This window comes from Erythrolamprus reginae, chromosome 2 (assembly GCF_031021105.1).
Source record: "Erythrolamprus reginae isolate rEryReg1 chromosome 2, rEryReg1.hap1, whole genome shotgun sequence".
NCBI classification, from domain to species: domain Eukaryota; kingdom Metazoa; phylum Chordata; class Lepidosauria; order Squamata; family Dipsadidae; genus Erythrolamprus; species Erythrolamprus reginae.
Window position 1 is genome coordinate 229,421,200 of NC_091951.1, and position 19,619 is coordinate 229,440,818.

Below are 19,619 nucleotides of genomic sequence, written 5' to 3' on the forward strand. Positions count from 1 at the left end.
TACTCTCGGAATGAGGCTCACTGGTGGGAATGCGTATAGGACTCCCACTGGCCATGTGATTCTCAGAGCATTGACTCCCTCGGCTCCAGGTGATGGGAACCAAGAAAAGAAGCAAGGAAGCTGAGTATTTTGAGGAGTGGCGAATAGATCAACCCATGGCATACCGAATTTGTTGGTAATGTCTTGAAAGGCTTCCAAACTTAGGCACCACTCCACTGGGCAGTGTTCTCTCTAAAATTTTTTTGGGGTGAGCAGAAAAGTATAGTGTCTGAGCGGCAGTCCCTTCGGGACTGGGCGGCACAGAAATAATAATAAAATTTCCCTCTCGGCTTCTGGGCAGGTTTGGAAAACTCTGAGTTGATGATGATTTTTAAGTGAGCGATTGCTCACTGCTCAGCTTAGAGGGAACTATGCCACTGGGTAGAGGGTCAATCTGCTGAGCCAGTCGGCCTGCACGTTGTCCACTCCTGAAATATGCTTTGCTCGGATTGAGAGGTTTCTCTTCACCCAGGTCATCAGGATCTGTGCCTCCTGCATTAGTCTGCCCGATCTCAGCCCACCCTGATGATTTATGTGGGCATGAGTGGCCACATTGTCCGTAAGTTTTAGGACATGTTTGCCCTGAATCTGTGATCGAAAGGCTTGTAGGGCCAGGAACACAGCCCGTAGTTCCAAGAGATTGATGTTTACTAGGTCCCTGTGTGTCCACAATCCCTGAGCCATCCCAGCTTCGGAGTGTGCCCCCCAGCCTGTAAGGCTGGCGTCTGTGGTAATGATCACTTCCTTCTGTTCCAGGAAGGGGGAACCCCACAGAAGTGCTGCTGACTGCCACCAGGGAAGGGAACATCTGACCGACCTGGATACTGTCACGACACGTGTAGAGTGGCTGGTTCGATTCCGCTGAAAGGGCAAAAGGAACCACTGGAGTGGTCTGGCATGGAGACGAGCCCAAGGCACAATGTCTATGCAAGGTATGAATGTTCCCAAGAGTTGGGATAGAAAGGCTAGAGACACTCTTTTCCGATGGAGTAGGAATCTCACCATGTCTCAGAACTTTTGTTTGCGGTCCTCTGACAGGTACACTTCTCCCATCTGCGTGTCTATTAACGTGCCTAAGTGTGGAAGATGCCTGTTCGGGCATGGATGACTCTTTTGTAGGTTTATCGTAAACCCATGTCTCTGTAACACTTGAATAATCTGATCCAGGTCCTCTCTCGCCCGGATTGGGTCCTTTGAGAGGATAACGATGTCATCTAGGTACGCCATCAGCCGGACCGAACAAGACCTGAGAGATGCTGTTAGGATGTCCAAGAATTTGGTAAATGTCCTCGGGACGGAGGACAGACTGAAAGGCATCGCCCGATACTGGAAGTGTTGGTCCTTGATGCAGAACCTAAGGTACTTCCGATGTTCGGGATGTACCGGCACGTGCAGGTAAGCCTCCTTCATGTCGATGGATGTTAACCAGTCGACCCTCCTTATGGATGCCAGAATGGTGTGTAGTGAATGCATTCTGAATCTCAAATATCTCATGTAGAGATTGAGCTGTTTTAAATTGAGAATCAGTCTGCATCCCCCTGACGTTTTTAGTACTATGAATACTATCGAATAGTACCCTAGTCCTCTTTGATTTGGGGGGACCATCTCTATGGCTCCTATGTTGATTAAATGCTGAACCTCCTGTCTTAGGAGGGATTTCTTTTGAGGGCAGCGAGTCCATGGACATTGTAGGAAGTGTTGAGGAGGATGACAAAAGAAGTTGATCCGGAGTCCCTGGGATACAGTAGAGAGGGCCCAGGTGTCAGTCGTGGTAGCCTCCCACGCCTCTGAATAGGCTAGGAGCCGCCCGCCGATGGGAATGTCTCCAGAATCACTTCTGTCCTCGGAACCCCCTCTGGTTGTTGTATTTGAAGGGCTTCCTGGACTGCTGGTATTGTCTGGCTCGCTGACAGTATCCTCCTCTATCTGTCCGGAACGAATTCTGGTTGTATCCCCCTTGCGAATACGACCTCGGGTTGTGGGGGTTCGTCGAGGAAGAATCCTGCTGAAAGGGCTGACGGCGGTAGAAAGGTGTCTGTCGTCTGTCCATGCGTCTGGCGGATCTAGGTAACACCTTTCGCTTTTCCTTGTCCTCCACGAGGATCTTGTCAAGTGACTCCCCGAATAGTGCAGTTCCTTTGAAGGGGGCCGAGGCCAGACGCCATTTTGATTTGGCTTCTGCCTGCCATGTTCTCAGCCAAAGTAAACGGTGAGAAGGAAGAGTTGTAGACATGGCTCTGGATGCGAATTTAGCTGCATTCAGCGTGGCATCCGCTGAAAACTCTGAAGCCACTATTAGTTTGCTGAGGTCTTGTCTACGTCTGCCCTCCTCGGGTCCTAATTTTGCCTGCATGTCTTGAAGCCAGAGGATGTAGGCTCTGTTGAAAAATGATGCGGCCGAGGCTGCCCTCAGAGACCAGGAGGCCATCTGATGAGTCTTACGAATCAGAGTTTCGGCCCTCCGGTCATCCAGCTTCAAACCTTCTGCCAGCTCTGATGGAACCACCGCATTTGAGACGAGGCTTGCCACCAGTTGGTCTATGGTCGGGAACGACAGGAGATCTTCAATATCAGGATCGAAGATGTAAAATCTGCGTTCTATGGGGGAAGGCCCTTGTGCAGCTGCTGGATGCGGCCATGGGCGCTTGACCGTTTCCATAGATATTTCAGAAGAAGGATTGTGACTTGATTCCTTCGTTGGCTCCGAAAATAATTGGGCCGCTGGCTGGAGGCCGGCTGCTGCCTCAGAAGGTTTAGCAGAGCCCCCAATCTCAGTAATTAGTTTGGCTTTTCGTAGGAGGACGTCAAACAGCGCTCGCTTGAAGAGTGATATGGATACTGGCTGTTCCACGGGCAGGCTCTCATCCTGAGATAACTCATGCTCACGGTCACTGTCCAGTTCCTCGTCCTCCATCATGGAGTCCTGCAGCGAGGATGATTGTGCCAGTACTTCCTTCTGGGAGGCCTGGTTGGAGTGGAACCTGCCCTTTAGTGCGAGCCAAAAGCCAACCCTTGGGAATATGCATTGGTCAGCATATCTTGAAATGCAGGGGGCATGTTCTGCCAGGTATCATTTGATCGTAGACCTGCTGCAGATGGCGTGAATGTAGCTGTAGGATATTGAGGCCCAGCCAGGGCTTGTGGCTGCTGGAACTACTGATGAGGAGAAGGTACTGGAAATTCTGGCCTAAAAGGCACCTCTGAGAGTTGGCCTGGCAAGGTCTGGCGATCCGGAGATAGATCTGCACTGTGGATCGATGCTGCTGTCCCCAAATGTGCTCCTGGTGAGGTAGCTGGGATCCATGAAGGCAAGGCCGGGCGTGACAAGGCCGGAGGTGGAGGGGTGAAAGAAGGAGCTAGCTGGGCTTCCAGGGCCTTAATCCTCCTTTCTGCATCTTTGAGGCCTGAGGAAGCGCTCTTGGCCCTAGATTTGGAGGAAGATCCTTTGTCAGTCGACTTTGAGACCTCCTCCCTCATTGTCAGGTTCTCAGAGGGAGCACTGCCTGATGGGTCTGACATTATGTCCCCTATTCACAAAAGGATGATCTCCGCTTTCCCATTTGCAGGAATTGTCTCCAGTTCTGATAGCCACGGCAGATGTGAGCCAGCAATGCCTTGAAAATGTTGCCAAAAAATGGCCACTGGTAACTATAGAAGGGGTGTTTCCCCTTGAGGCTTCCGTACCCTTAGCGCCTCCAAAATGGCGGGCACAACTTCTGGCGCCAAACTGACCGGCTTCCTGGCCTTCGGGGTAGCTGCGTTGCCTTGATAATTTGGCGGGAGCCGATAATAATGCTCCCCACCTAGTTTCCCCGTCCCGGCGTTGCCTTTGACGAGTGTTGGCCGGTGTTGCTGTCGACTGCTGAAGAAGCGCCCGTCAGCTGAGAGGTGGCCGTTTGCCGCCCACGCCAATTTCTCGATTGCGGGTTGTTCGCCGCTGCTGCCGGCGGCTCTTTGAGAGAGCGCCCATCAGCTGAGAGTTGGTTTGGCGCCTCTGAATTACGCTCTGAAAGAAAACTCTTTTTAAAGTGACAGGCGCTCGCCGCGGCCGCCCACAGCTCTTCAAAGGAGCGCCCGTCAGCTGGGGAGCGGCAACCGATCGTGTCGCCATGGAGGACCTCCTGGTGACTTGGCTACCTCTGAGCTCCTTCAGGAACTTATGGTAAGGCCCTTTGGAGGCGCTCCCCCCCCCCGCTGAGGCCACAAACTCCAAGCTCCCCAGTTCTCTCCAGGAGGTATAGCTGTTGAGGCTAGGGACCTCAGAGGGTGAAGGAACCTCGAGCTGGGTCACTAGGCCTCCAGGGGTATGGCCACGGAGGCCAGGGACACGCCTAGGAAAAGGCTGGGACCTCTGGGCAGTGCTCACGGAGAGCAGGGGCCCTGAGGAGGTAGATGAGATGCAGGCTGTACCCTCGGTGGGCCGGAGCCTGGAACTTCTATCTTCTCCTTTAGGATCTGTAACAAGAAGAGAAAAGGAGAAAAAAAGGCATTTTTTATTGCAATCAAATACTCAAACAACAAGAGAAAGAAAACTCTAGTCCCTACACTACGACTGAGTTTTTAAGACTGGGCTATTGGGGGTGGCTATAGGGCAGAGCTAATAATTATTCTAATTAACTCAGTCCCTAACCAATCAGGCTGAAGTATCACCCACGTTGGACTCTCCACAGCAGTGCAATGAAGAAAAAGAGCATATACTAATATAGACCAATGTTTCATAAATTATATCCATTCTTGCAATTTATAAATTAAACAGTATGAATGGCAGTATGACTTTAAACTGTCAATCTAAAAGAGGATGACATAATAATTTGTAATCTATTCAAGTTTGATATATAGAGTGGTACCTCATGATACGAACTTAATTGGTTCCAGGAGGAGGTTCGAAAGGTGAAAAGTTCGTAAGATGAAATAATGTTTCCCATAGGAATCAACGGAAAAGCGATTAATGCGTGCAAGCCCAGAAATTAGAAACCCGGAAGCCGGGCCGCCATCGCCGAAGGAGTCTTGAGCCTCCCATTCTCCCCCCCCCCCGCCCCTTCGCCATCCCTGTTTTCCTGGCCGAAGCGTTGGGGAGGGAGGCAAACTGGCCCTTCTGCTCCTCCCCAGCGCTAAAAAGAAAAGTTGCCATGCTGCCCCTGAAGGAGTCCTGAGCCTCCCATTCTCTCCCCCCCGCCCCTTTGCCGTCCCTGCCTTCCTGGGAGAAGCGCTGGGGAGGGAGGCAAGCCGGCAATTCTGCTCCTCCCCAGCGCTATAAAGAAAAGTTGCCCTGCTGCCCCTGAAGGGGTCCTGAACCTCCCGTTCTCTCCCCCCCGCCCCTTCGCCATCCCTGCCTTCCTGGGAGAAGCGCTGGGGAGGGAGGCAAGCCGGCAATTCTGCTCCTCCCCAGCGCTATAAAGAAAAGTTGCCCTGCTGCCCCTGAAGGGGTCCTGAGCCTCCCGTTCTCTCCCCCCGCCCTTCACCGTCCCTGCCTTCCTGGGAGAAGTGCTGGGGAGAAGCAGAATTGCCGGCTTGCCTCCCTGCCCAGCGCTTCTCCCAGGAAGACAGGGACGGCGAAGGGGCAGGGGCAGGGGGAACACGCTGGCAGCCCATCTTTGTATTTTCGGCAGGGAATGGGGGGGGGAAACGAATGGGAAATCCCATCGGGTAGTCTCAAGGCAGGAGAATCCCTGCATCAGTAAGTTAGCACACGCACAATTAGAGAGCCCACGGAGACGGGCTTGTGTTTGTAAGACGGAAATGGTTCTTTAGACGAGGCAAAGAAATCTGAAACCTCGGGTTCGTGTCTCGAAAAGTTCGTATGACGAGATGTTCGTGTCATGAGGTATCACTGTATTACTACAGATTCCTTAATATATTGGTATCTGGATTCCCAGTGTTATCCCTTTGAGTGTCGATATATCCCTAAAAATCTCACTAGGCATCCACAGGCTCCATGTCTCCAATGGTAATTTTATTTAAACAACCCTATGCCCACCTATTGAGAAAAGAGTAAATTGAGGTTACAACTATGCAATCAGGTAACGGCAATAAAGGGGAACATCATATTCCAGTTTTTCTTCTTAGAAACTGATGTGTTTTGTGATAAGCAAGTAGTTCAGGGCCCAATCCATGAGAGGGGGCACACTCTCAACATGGTTTTCCTCTCGGGACAGTTGAGTAATGATCTGATATTAAGGGGCTTAGAAGTGTTGCCTTTGTCATGGTCAGATCATTTTCTACTGCAGCTTGATTTTAAGGCTCCAATCCTTCCCCGCAGGGAAGCAGAACCGATTAGGAGGTTCTGTCCCAGACGCCTGATGGATCCAGAAGGTTTTCAAAGGGCGCTTGGGGTTTTGCCGGATTCACTTCTCCACAGTTCAGCGGAGTCGCTTGCTGCAGCCTGGAATACAGCTGCGATGGAGGCTCTAGACCGAACTGCGCCTTTGCGACCTCTCTCTGGCAACAGACCCTGGAAGTCTCCTTGGTTTACTGAGGAGCTCCGGGGAATGAAACACCAGAAGGGAAGTCTAGAGAAGCGTTGGAGAAAGACCAGATCCGAATCTGACCGAACACTTGTAAAAGCTCATATTAAGATTTACAAAGTGGCGATCAGTTCAACAACACGTGCATACAATGTCAGTCTGATTGTGTCTGTGGAATCTCACCCGGCTGCCCTGTACAGGGTGACTCGCTCCCTTCTTAATTGGGGGGAGTTGGGGAACCTTTACAGGGTAGTGCCAAGTTTTTCGCAGACAAAATCGCTCAGATCTGGACTGACATTGACTCCTATTGGGGTGCAGAGTCAGCTAACAACAAGTCAGTCGAGGTGACAGGGGCCCATCTTAGTCCATCTGTTTGGAGCGAGTTTGACCTGGTGACACTTGATGAAGTGGACAAGGTAATTGGAGCTGTGAATTCCGCCACTTGTTTGCTGGACCCGTGTCCCTCCTGGCTGGTCTCGGTCAGCAGGGAGATGACACGGAGCTGGGTCCAGGAGATTACCAATGCTTCTCTGAGGGAGGGGTTCTTTACGGCTTTGTACAAGAAGGCATTTGTGCGCCCCCTCCCCAAGAAGCCTTCCTTGGACCCAGCCGTATTCAAAACTATTGTCTTGTCTTCAACCTTCCCTTCATGGGGAAGGTTGTTGAGAAGGTGGTGTCGCTCCAGCTCCAACGGTCCTTGGAAGAAGCCGATTATCTAGGCCCTCGGCAGTCAGGATTCAGACCCGGCTACAGCATGGAAACTGCTTTGGTCGCGCTGATGGATGATCTGTGGCAGGCCCGGGACAGGGGTTTATCCTCTGTCCTGGTGCTTCTTGACCTCTCAGCGGCTTTCAATACCATCGATCATGGTATCCTTCTGTGCTGACTGGAGGGGTTAGGAGTGGGAGGCACCGTTTTACGGTGGTTCTCCTCCTACCTCTCTGGTCGGTCGCAGTCGCAGAAGTTGACTCCTAGGTCCCTACCTTGTGGGGTTTCTCAGAGGTCGGTTCTCTCCCATCCGCCAGCTTGCCGCGGCCCGCCCGTCACCCAGCCGCCCACCGGCCTATCCTGGTTCCTACCGTCTGTTGATGCCGAGGAGGGCGAAGGGGTGGACGCATCCCACTGCCTCTTAGCTGGAGAGCCGGATGGGGATGGAGGCGACGGTGGAGTCCGGCGCTGGGGACAGGCAGGGCCGCGGACCGGCAAGCCGCCCTCCTCTCTCTCTCCCTCTATTGCCAGCGTGGTGTACGAAAGAGAAAGAGAGAGAAAAAGAAGGGGAGAGAGAAAGAAAGCAAGAGAGGGGGAGAGAAAAGAAAGGAGAGAGAAAGAGAACAAGAGAGAGAGAGAGAGAGCAATAGACAGAGCAAGAAAGAAAGAAAGAAAGAGAGGGAGAAAAAGAGAGAGAAAGAAGGGGGGAGAGAAAGAGAAAGAAAGAGAGAGTGAGTGAGTATGAAAACACAGAGAGAGAGAGAGATAGAGAGGGAGAGAGAAAGAAATGAAAGCAAAAAGGGGAGAAAAAAATGAGAAAATGATTGAGGCAGAGAATGAGAGTTAATGGAAACAAAAGAGAGAGAGAAGTGACTCTTGATTTAAAGGATATGGTAAAAAGGACCCAGATAATAACAAAAAAACCCCAGCCGTCACCTGTTTTTGGAAATGGTTCAAGAGTTCACAGTCACACACAAACACACGGGGGGGGGAGGCAGGGGTGGAAAAGAGAGGTGAGAGGGAAGGAATGAGACAGTGGTAGAAATTTGAGGAGGGATGTTTGATTATTAAATATGGATTGACCATGGAATGATGGTAAAATATATATTTAGGTGTTGTTTAATATTAGGATGTATTAATTCGTAAAATTGGATTAGAATTTTAGAACTACAGTATATATAATTACATAGGTAAAATTAATGGAAGATACATGTGATAAATAAGGGGCTTATGATATGTACTGTATGATTTTATGAGTTTGCATTATGAATTTAAAATATACTTGGAAGATTGATGAAAGTTAATAATAGTAAATGCTAAGTGCCTGAAAATTAATTGAGCTTGGAAATATTGAATGAAATTATAGAAAAGTAAATATGGAACTATATTAATTGATGCATTGGTGTTCAGATAGATTTTCGTAATATTATTAGATTATTATAATACTATGATAAATAATTAAGAAATGAAGATTTTAAAGCATGGATTTATTGATAGTTGTGTTTTTGGTTTTGCTGGTTGTTTTAGTTTTAATAGTAATAGATTTTGGTTTTTTTTAATTATTAATTTCTTTTAATAAAAAGGGATTTATTTATTTATTTTGTTTATTTATTATTTATACATACAGTACATACATACATACATACATACATACATACATACTTCTATGCTGCCCAGTCCCAAAGGGACTGCCGCTCAGACACTATACTTTTCTGCCCACACCGAAAAAAAATTAGAGGGAACACTGGCCCCCAACCCTCTGGAATCAGCTCCCACCTGGAGATTTGCACTGCCCCCACCCTCCTCATCTTCCGAAAGAGTTAAAAACTCATCTTCACCACCAGGCTTGGGGTTTTTAGATCTTCCTCCTGACCAATGAATGTTTTAAGTATGATTGGTGAATGATTGGTTTGATAGGTTTTCTTTTAACTGAATTTAATGGATGTTTTTTAATATATTATTAATTGGATTCATATTATTGTTCTGTTTTTGTACATGCTGTGAGCCACACCGAGTCATCGGAGAGGGGGGGCATACAAATCCAAATAGATAGATAGATAGATAGATAGATAGATAGATAGATAGATAGATAGATAGATCATACAAACCAATTATTCTATGCTTTAAAACTGATCTTTCTCAGCAGACATATTTTTGATTCAAACACAGTACAGATACAAATAGATACAAAAGATACAAAAAATCTGCACACCGTTATTAAAATATCAGAGTGTGCACGGCATGAGTACTATTTTGAGATAACCCAAGAGCAAAATACAGTGATCCCTCGATTATCGCGAGGGTTCCGTTCCAAGACCCCTCGCGATAATCGATTTTTCGCGATGTAGGGTTGCGGAAGTAAAAACACCATCTGTGCATGCGCGCCCTTTTTTTCATGGCCGCGCATGCGCAGATGGTGGAGTTTGCGTGGGCGGCGGGGGAAGACCCAGGGAAGGTTCCTTCGGCCGCCCAGCAGCTGATCTGCTCAGTAGCGCAACAGCAGCGAGCAGACGAAGATCGGGGTTTCCCCTTTGCGTGGGCGGCGGGGAAACCCCGATCTTCGTCTGCTTGCTGCTGCTGCGGCCGCCCAGTAGCTGATCTGCTCGGTAGCGCAGCAGCAGCGAGCAGACGAAGATCGGGGTTTCCCCGCCGCCCACGCAAAGGGGAAACCCTGATTCGGCTCCTCGCTGCTGCTGCGCTACCGAGCAGATCAGCTGCTGGGCGGCCGCAGCAGCAGCAGCGAGCAGACGAAGATCGGGGTTTCCCCGCCGCCCACGCAAAGGGGAAACCCCGATTCGGCTCCTCGCTGCTGCTGCGCTACCGAGCAGATCAGCTGCTGGGCGGCCGAAGGAACCTTCCCTGGGTCTTCCTCGCTGATGCCCCCGCTCGCCCGCCCGCCCGCCGCCCGCCAGCAAGAGGGGGAGAGATAGAGAAAGAGAGAGAAGGAAAGAAAGAGATGAGAGAGGGAGGAGGAGAGTGTGAGAGAGGAAGAAGCAAGAGAGAGAAAGAGAGAGAGAAAGAAAGATGAGAAAGGAAGGAAGAGAGTGACGTCATCGGGTGGGAAAAATCGCGATATAGCGTTTCGCGAAGAACGAAATCGCGAAAATCGAGGGATCACTGTACAGTACACAAAGGTTTGCCTTATAAACAATGGTTTATATACAACACTTCTATATATATATACATACATACATACATACATACAATTAGTAGGCACATGCCAGGCAAGCAATCAAACTTCAACTCTACATGGAGAACGGCAATGCAGATAGAACATGACAAGAAGTGATACACAATAACAGACAGAGAGAGACACGCCTTCTTGTGGTCTCCCTTACATAGGGACTTTTTACAGCTTCTTAAAGCAACAGTAACCCTGCTGACTCATTTTCATTGCATCAGCATTTCAGTTTGCAGCCTTACAGCAGCTGGACAGCTTTAAATACTTACTCTGACAGCCAAGGTTTTTGAAATGTAAAAAAAAATCAGAGCAAAATCAATCATGGAACCATGGAACATCATGAAGACAGTCATCAACAAATTGAGAAAATATGGCACAGCAGTGACTGGATGTTCCTCCAAAATGATGAAAAAAACAAGAAAACTGGTCCTAGAGGCTGCCAATGAGCCTGCACCAACATTAAAGGACCTGCAGGAATTTTTGGCCAGTACTGGTTGTGTCCCACATGTGACAACAATCTCATGTATTTTTATATGTTTGGTCTGTGGGGTAGGATGGCAAGACAGAAGTCTTTTCTTAAAAAAGAAAAACATCCAATCCCAGTTACATTTTGCAAAAAAATTACATCAAGTTGTACAAAAGCATATGGGAAAATGGGCTATAAATCTCAAGGTTTAACTTTTTGGCAATAATTCCAGAAAGTATGTTTGGCAAAAAACAATACTGTGCATCACCAAAAATACATCATATTAACAGTGAAGCATGGTAGCATTATGCGTTGAGCTGCTTTTCTCCAGTTGGAACTGGGGCTTTAGTCAAGATGGAGGGAATTATGAACAGTTCCAAACAGGGCCACCATCAGGAATTTTGGGGCCCCATACAGCCTAAGTGTCTGCCCCCCCCCCCCGGCCATTTTAAAACTATTTTAAGTCGCCAAGCCACTCCATCCCCCGGGGATCATTTCCCGCTTCACGCCAAGCGAGGCGGTCCCATAGGCCAGTGTTTCCCAACCTTGGTAACTTGAAGATATCTGGACTTCAACTCCCAGAATTCCCCAGCCAGCAAACGTGAGGAGCTGGAAAGGACGAGGGGAGAGAAAAAGCAGGGTACCAGCAGTCAGGCGGGTGTCTTGAGGGGGCACTCCCATCTGGAAGGAAGGGAAGAAAGGCGAGGGCGAGCTATGTATGAAGGAAGGAGGGAGGGAGGGAGGAAGGAATGGTAAAAGGGGCAATCAAGAGGGGAATGGGTGAATGAATGGACGGAGGGTGGGAAGGAAGGAAGGAAAGAGGGAAGGGACAGGAACAGAGGAAGGGTGCAAAGTAAGCAAGGAAAGGTGTGAAAGGGGAGAGTAAGAGAGGAAGGAGTGAAAGGAGGGAATGAGGGAGGAAAGAAGGGAGGAAGGAAAAGGAAAGCAAGAAATGGAGGGAGGAAAGGAAGGAAGGAAGGAAGGAAAGAAAGAAAGAAAGAAAGAAAGAAAGAAAGGGGGAAGGGACAGGAACAGAGGAAGGAAGCAAGGAAACTTATGAAAGGGGAGAGTAAGAGAGGAAGGACTGAAGGAAGGGAGGGAGGAAAGAAGATAGTAAGGAGAAAGAAAAGAAGAAATAGAGGAAGGGAAGGTAAAAGAGAGAAAGAAAAAGAGCAAGAAAGAGAGAAAGAAAGAAAGAGAATGAAAGAGAAATAAAAATAGAGAGGAAGAATGAAAGAAATGGAAAGAGGGAAGGAAGGAGAGAAAGCAAGAGAAAGAAAGAAAGAAAGAGAAAGAAAAAAGAATGAAAGAGCAAGAGAGCAAGAGAGAAAAAGAAAGAGAAAGAAAGAAAGAAAGGCAACTTCAAAGAAAGGCTCACTGAGCATCTCTCACTCTCTCTTTCTATCCCTCTTTCTTTCTCTCTCTTCCTTTATATCTCTCCTCTTCCTTTATCTCCTCTCTCTCTCCCTCTCTCTTTCTCTCTCTTTCTCTCCCCCCTCTCTTGCTATCTCTCCCCCCTCTCCCTCTCTTGCTATCTCTTTCTCCCCCCTCTCTCCCTCTCTCTTTCTCCCTCTCCCTCTCTTTCTCTCTCTCCCCCCTCTCTCCCTCTCTCTTTCTCTCTCTCGCTATCTCTTTCTCTCTCCCCCCTCTCTCCCTCTCTCTTTCTCTCTCTCCCTCTCTTGCTATCTCTTTCTCTCCCCCCCTCTCTCCCTCTCTCTTTCTCTCTCTCCCTCTCTTGCTATCTCTTTCTCTCTTTCTCCCCCCTCTCTCCCTCTCTCTTTCTCCCTCTCCCTCTCTTGCTATCTCTTTCTCCCTCCCCTCTCTCCCTCTCTCTTTCTCTCTCTCCCTCTCTTGCTATCTCTCTCTCTCCCCCTCTCTCCCTCTCTCTTTCTCTCTCCCTCTCTTGCTATCTCTTTCTCTCCCCCCTCTCTCCCTCTCTCCCTCTCTCTTTCTCTCTCTCCCTCTCTTGCTATCTCTTTCTCTCCCCCCTCTCTCCCTCTCTCTCTCTCTCTCCCTCTCTTGCTATCTCTTTCTCTCTCTTTCTCCCCTCTCTCCCTCTCTCTTTCTCCCTCTCCCTCTCTTTCTCTCTCTCTCCCCCCTCTCCCTCTCTCTTTCTCTCTCTCCCTCTCTTGCTATCTCTTTCTCTCCCCCCTCTCTCCCTCTCTCTTTCTCGCGGCGGCGGCAAGGTCGTCAGCTGTGAGGCAGAGCTCCGGAACGGAGCACTGATGGCGGCGGCTAGACGTGTTGCTAGACGCCGTAAATGCTGTCCAGCCGCCGCGGTCAGTGCCTCTGTTCCACAGCTCCGCCTCACAGCTGACCACTCTGCCGCTGCCCCACGGCTACTACCCCGCTGCGACTGCTGAGAGAAAGAGAGAGGGAGAGAGGGGGGAGAGGGGGGCTACTACCCGCTGCGGCTGTTGCTGCCGCCGCCATCACCCTCCCGCTGCGCGCCGCCCTTCCGCTGCTGCTACCCTCCCACCAGCCCCAAAGCTCACCTGCTGCATCCGCCAGGGAAGCTCCAGCCGGGCGGGGCGCTGCAGTTGCCGGAAAACTTGGAAGGCGCTAAGAAGGAAGCTCAGCTTCCTCTTCTCACAACTTTTTGAACAATTAGGGGCCCCGGTGTTCTGGCACCAAGTTAGCAGCTCCTTGCACATGTGCAGACTGTACCCTCCCTCTTTTGCCGGCTGCCTGCTGCCTCAGCAAAGTAAAAGGCCCGGCCTTTTTCTTTGCTGAGGTGACAGTCTGCGCATGTGCAAGGAGCTGCTGACTGCGAGCCCCTCTAATTGGTCAATTTCACCGGGCCCGGGACGGGACTCCCAGTAGTACCGGTCTATCGGCGGCCCTGGTTCCAAATATCAGACAATATTGGCACGAGATCTTTAGGCCTCTGCTGAAGATGAAGAGTGATGTCACTTTGCAACACAAAGGCTCAAAGCATACATCCAAATCAACAAAAGAATGGTTTCACCAGGTCAGAATTTTAGAATGGCCCATCTGCAGCCCATACCTAAATCCATTTGAAAATCTGTGGGAGGACGGACCTGAATAGGGCTGAACACAAGAGAGTCCGTCCTAATCTGACAAATTTGGAGCACTTTTGAAAGGAAGGGTAGGCAAAGATTTCCAAGGCAACATGTGCCATGGTGATAGGCAGCTATAACAAAAGACTGGATGCTGTCATAAAATTAAAAGGTTCAACAAAGTTATCATTTTAAGGGTGTACAGTTATGCAACCACGTTAATTGTATATTTCTATTTTGTTTTCTCCCCTAAAAGCTGTTTTTTACAGCTTGTGTATTATATTAAAGGTGGAAAAATTCTGAAGTGATTTATCTTGGTCTGATTTTTTTCCATTTAAAAATATTGTATTTTAACAGAGTATTGTAGACATTTTATAGCCGCTATATGGGGCAGAGAATATTTCAAATTTGGTAAATTATTTTAATGCCTTTCTCCAAATGATTCAAATGTCATACTTACATTAGGCAGACTTTGATCATAGTCAAGAATGAATCCTTTCCAATCTACAATTAATATGATTGACCTTACCTTCCTCATCTTCTTCATCCAAACCATCTACTTCAGCATCTGAATCAGAAGCCTCTTTATCATCCCGATCAAATCCACCCAAATATGTGAGTTGTGGAAGAAGTGTGAAGACACACTCTCGGTAGTCATGTAGATTTGTTACTTCACAGTTGAACAGGTCAAGGCTCTTCAGAGAATCCAACTTTTTCTGAATTAAAATTATGCTTATGTTAGTTTTAAGCATCATTAATATATTGACATCATAGACAAACCTGGCAAGATATGCTCATAATTTCAGTTTGGATTGGAGGGGGAGCGAGATAAACAAGCCATGGACTCAGCTGATGGAATGTATTCTTTCATGACATTCCCAAATGAAATATGATTTCATAATGTAATTAATCTAGCATCTCTGAAAGAAACAAGGCTTGAAGTTTGAACTTACCATATACATTTCTCACTTATTCAATATCATAACAGGAAGAGGTTATCACATTTACTAATAAGAAACCTTTAAATCAATGTGAATTAATTTAAAGCCAATTTGGTTCATTTAAAGATCCCTTCCTAGTGTTTGTGTGAAAACAAATACAAGATGCCCTTTCCCTAATTTGCTACTTAAAAAAATACAACGGAGAGTCCCTTCTTCCCTGCCCATGAGGACATTTCTTTATGTTTTCCACTGAACTCTTATATTCTTAGCTTCACAACTAACCTAAGCAGCTTTAATATTCTGATTTTTAGTGAAGTAGAAAAACAGTTATTTAATCAGAAAGAAACCACATGTATCATCTTGAAGAAAAATGCAGTAGTAATGCTAATTAACAGTTGACATGGGGTTTCTAACCCTGATTAGACTCAAAATGCTTAAACGTTGCGTACAAAATGTAACATGTATGATTTGGACATATTTAGTGTGAGTTCAAGTTCTACCACTGGTATTAGAATTGTTAATCCCATTGAGACGGATGATAATCTTTTAATGACATACCAATGGTTCCAAAGTATCAATATCCTTCAGTTTATTTCCACTGAGACTTAAATGTGTGAGGTTAGGAAGTTTTTCTGCTAATACATCAAGGCCTCCAGAAATTCTGTTGTCACTTAGTTCAAGCTGCAATGAGAAAAGAGATATATGGGAAATGGCACATTAGCAATAATAGAGATGCTACAGTGCAATGCTGCCAGGAATTACATCTTGTTAATTTACATTATAAAAAATACAACTGTACAGTGTTGCCAAAAATATCCAGTCAAAATACACAGGCATCCATGGTAGGTTTTCTAGATCAGTGTTTTTCAACCAGTGTGCCGTGGCACACTAGTGTGCTGGAAGACATGGTCAGGTGTGCCGCGAACCTCAGAGAGAAAGAAAGCAAGAGAGAGAAAGAGAGAGAGAGAGAACAAGAGAGAAAAAAAGCAAGAGAGAGAGAGAAAGAACAAGAGAAAGAAAGAAAGAGAGAGAGAAAGAGAGAGAGAGAAAGCAAGAGAGAGAGGGGGGAGGGAAGGAGAGAGAGAGGAAGACATAGAGGGACGTAGGGAGGGAGAGAGAAAGAGAGCAAAAAAGAGGAAGGAAGGAAGAGAAAGAAAAAGGGATGGAGAGAGAGAGAAAGAAAGAGGAAGGAAGGGAGAGAAAAATAGAGCGAAGGGGAGGAAGAGAGAGAGAGAGAATGTTTTTGTCCAAACTTTTTTTAGCCGCCCCCCCCCCCCCCCCGCTCAATGTGCCCCAGGGTTTCATAAATGTAAAAAATGTGCAGCGGCTCAAAAAAGGTTGAAAATCACTGTTCTAGATGGATTTTTTCAGTGGAATCCCAAGAACTGCAAATTCGTGAAAATTGTCTTTTGAATATTCCTTGTTTCCTTACAGGATTGCAGCTATCTGAATATTGCTTGGAAACAAGTCTATGCCTTAAAATACCATGTTTTCCCCAAAACAAGACCTGGCTTTTTCTTTTCGGCCCTAAAATAAGCACCAGGTCTTATTTTGGGGGAATGATTTACCTGCTTATCTTCGGACCACTGCAACCAGGCCTCTCACACCCTGACCCGTCGCGCTGTTGCCCTTCTTCTGAGGCCACTCATGGCCAGACACTGTGTGGTTCATAGCGTCGGTGCTGCAGCTCATGGCAGGAGACTACATGGTAAGTTGTGCTGTTGTGCGTTAGCGGTCAGCGCCAGCACATGCCACACAGCATCCTGTTGTGAGTGGCGGCACTGGCGCAATGTGCCATGCGGCATCCTGCCACAAGCAGTAGTCTTAGTGCAATGAGCCACATGAGCGGCGGCATTGGTGTGATATGCCAGGTAGAGTCCAGCCATGGACAGTCACAGAAGTCGCGCAGGTGTAAAACAGGTATTGGGGCAAGGAGACGTGACTGTGGTGGTACTACAGTAAGCTTGATTTTTATATGTGTGCCTTGTCCCACTTCATATAACCAGTGGGTGGGGCTTAACTAAGGCTAATTTTGGGGATATGGCTTACATTAGGCATAGTTGTGAAAATTGGGCTAGGGCTTGTTTTCAGGATAGGTCACATTTTCAGGGAAACACAGTAATTTGGGCATGTAAGTCTAAGTCAATTTCTTTTAAGGTTTTATTCTGCAACAAACATATTTAGAGATGTGTTTCAAATTTGTAGCACTATGTTTTATCAGCAGTTGCACTAAGACAAATCTAACAATCTTGTTTTCTGTTAGGAGACAGAATTGTAGCACTCTAATTGCCTTTTCTCCTGCATCATTAAACAACCGAAAAAGTATTCCACCTGAACCTTGTCCTTTTCTTTTTAGAGTTGAATAATCACAATGGTGATGTTTATATTATCTGCCCTTTCTCTAGGAACTCAGGATTGCTTATATGGGCTCCCTCTACTTTATCCCAACAACAAACTACGAGTAGCTTGGGCTGAAAGTGATAACTCTTGTATATCATTTTCTAAGGCGGTCAGTTACAGAATATATTCCTGCCCTACAAATGTTTGGCACTCTATAATTTTGTGTATCTATGATTTCAGTATTTTTCTATCTTCCTATTTTAGCTATGCTTTTCTCTAGTCTCACTGATCTTACAATGCAAACATTTCCTTTCTCCTTGATTTCAGTGAGGTACAGTGATACCTTGTCTTACAAACTTAATTGGTTCCAGGATGAGGTTTGTAAGCTGAAAAGTTTGTAAGACAAAATATTGTTTCCCTTAGGAATCAATGTAAAAGCAAATAATGCGTGCAAACCCATTAGGAAAATCCAAGCTTTAAGGCTTAAAAAAAAGTGGTGGGGTGAAGGCTAATGGGGTGGAGACAGACAATGAGGAGAAGTGAGGAATGGAGTTCCTAATGAAGGCTAACGCCTCCCCCCCCAAATCTCTCCCAAAATTGCCCCTTCTAAACCTTCCTACATTGCCCCAAATTGCTCCAAAAATCACCACTCCAAAAGCTTCCTATCTTTCCCCAAATTGCTCCAAAAATCACCACTCCAAAAAGCTTCCTAATTTGCCCCAAATTGCTCCAAAAATCGCCACTTCAAAAGCTTCTTATCTTGCTCCAAAAATCGCCACTCCAAAAGCTTCCTATCTTGCCCCAAATTACTTCAAAAATCACCACTCCAGCCGCTTCCTATGCCACCCAAATCGAGGTCCTAATGAAGGCAAATGAAGTGAAGAAAGGTAGCAAGGAGAAACGAGGCATTTTGAAAGGAGAGGTGAGTTTGGAAGACTTTGGAAGTGATTTGGGATGGCTTACAAAGCTTTTGGGGGAGCGATTTTGGGGGCAATTTGGGGCAGTGTAGGAAGCTTTTGGAGTGGTGATTTTTGGAGCAACTTGGGGCAAGATAGGAAGCTTTTGGAGTGGCGATTTCTGGAGCAATTTGGGGCAAGATAGGAAGCCCCTTCTGTCCCAAGTCTGGCAGGCCATGGAGCTGCTGCGGAGCTGCAGAGTGGCAGCAGAAGCAGTGAGAAGGGCAAGATCTCCGCCACACTCCTCCCCCCCCTGGATTTTCCCTTATTCCTCCTGCAAACAGCACGGGGGAAACTCGGCTTCTCACCTCCCACTCACCACCTGCTGGTTCCTGGCCAGATTTGTCCGCTGGCTGTTCTCTCCGGTGCCTGGGCCAGGCGACTCAGGGGATGGCGCGGCGCTTTCCCCCGGCCCCAGACCAGTCCGACCCAGTCTTCACTCCAAGCGGTTTCTCGGCCACCGATGAGACTGTCCCCTTGGCAGGTGCGGAGTGGGGAGGAGGAGCATGACTGCCCGGCACTTTGAAAGTGCCGCCGCTGCCGCGCTCAACAGGGTCGGAGTGGGGAGGAGCCAGACCGTGGGGCAGGAAAGTATAACTGCCTGCACTTGGAAAGTGTTGCACCAAGACTCCCTGTTGCCTGCGCTAACACATACTGCGCAGCTTATGGGGAACATTGGTGGTGACCAAAACTGGATGCAGTATTCCAAGTGTGGCATTACCAAGGAATTATAAAGTGGTATTAACCCTTAACATGATCTTGATTCCATCCCTCTGTTAATACCACCTAGAACTGTGTTGGCTTTTTTGGCAACTGCATCACACTGTTGGCTCATATTTAAATGGCTGTCCACTAGGTCTTCAAGATCCCTCTCACAGTCACTACTGTTGAGCAAGGTATCACATATACTATACCTATGCATTTTGTTTTCATTGCCTAAATGTAGAACCTTACTTTTTTTCACCATTGAACTTCATTTTGTTAGATAGCATCCAATTTTCAAGTTTGTCAAGATCCTTCTGTATCTTAAGTCTATCTTCTGAGGTGTTGGCTATTCCTACCATCTTGGCGTCATCTGCAAATTTGATGAGTTCGCTGTCTATCCCATTGTCCAAATCATTGATGAAGATGTTGAAGATTATTGGGCCTAAAACAGAGTGTTGGGGTACCTCACTGCATACTTCTCTCCATGTAGATGCATTTCCATTTAGGACTACATGCTGAGTAGTTGGTTAGCCAATTACAAATCCACCTGGTAGTGATGCTGTCTAACCTACATAATCTACAGTAGTAGATTATGGTCTACACTAATTTTGACACTTTGTCAAAGAATGCAATACGATTTGTTGGCTTTTGGTTATTGCTTTGTTTGGCTCTAGCTGTTCACTAATTCATTGCTTATCTTATCCAGAATGTTGCCAAATATTGAGGTCAGGCTAATTGGTCTGTAATTTTCTGGATCTATCTTTCCCCTTTTTTGAAGATGGGATCTACAGCAGCTCTT

At 47.2% G+C, this 19,619-nt stretch overlaps 1 protein-coding gene across 4 annotated transcripts in view; it reads right to left on the minus strand.

The window, feature by feature from the left end:
• Nucleotides 1–19,619, minus strand: part of ANP32B (acidic nuclear phosphoprotein 32 family member B) — a 52,115-nt gene that overhangs the window by 14,320 nt on the left and 18,176 nt on the right. Inside the window, exons 3-5 of one of the 4 annotated variants that reach the window (XR_011558266.1) lie at nucleotides 15,378–15,500; nucleotides 14,408–14,594; nucleotides 7,583–9,209 (exon numbers count right to left, since the gene is read on the minus strand). Coding sequence is in view for 3 of the 4 variants with exons in the window: in XM_070742214.1 (XP_070598315.1) it covers nucleotides 7,583–7,732; nucleotides 14,408–14,594; nucleotides 15,378–15,500 (460 nt within the window). In the remaining variant the exon portion in view is untranslated. Of the gene's footprint in view, nucleotides 1–7,582; nucleotides 9,210–12,244; nucleotides 12,328–14,407; nucleotides 14,595–15,377; nucleotides 15,501–19,619 lie in introns of those variants that run through there. The other 3 variants (XM_070742214.1, XM_070742215.1, XM_070742216.1) reach the window with 3 other exon arrangements.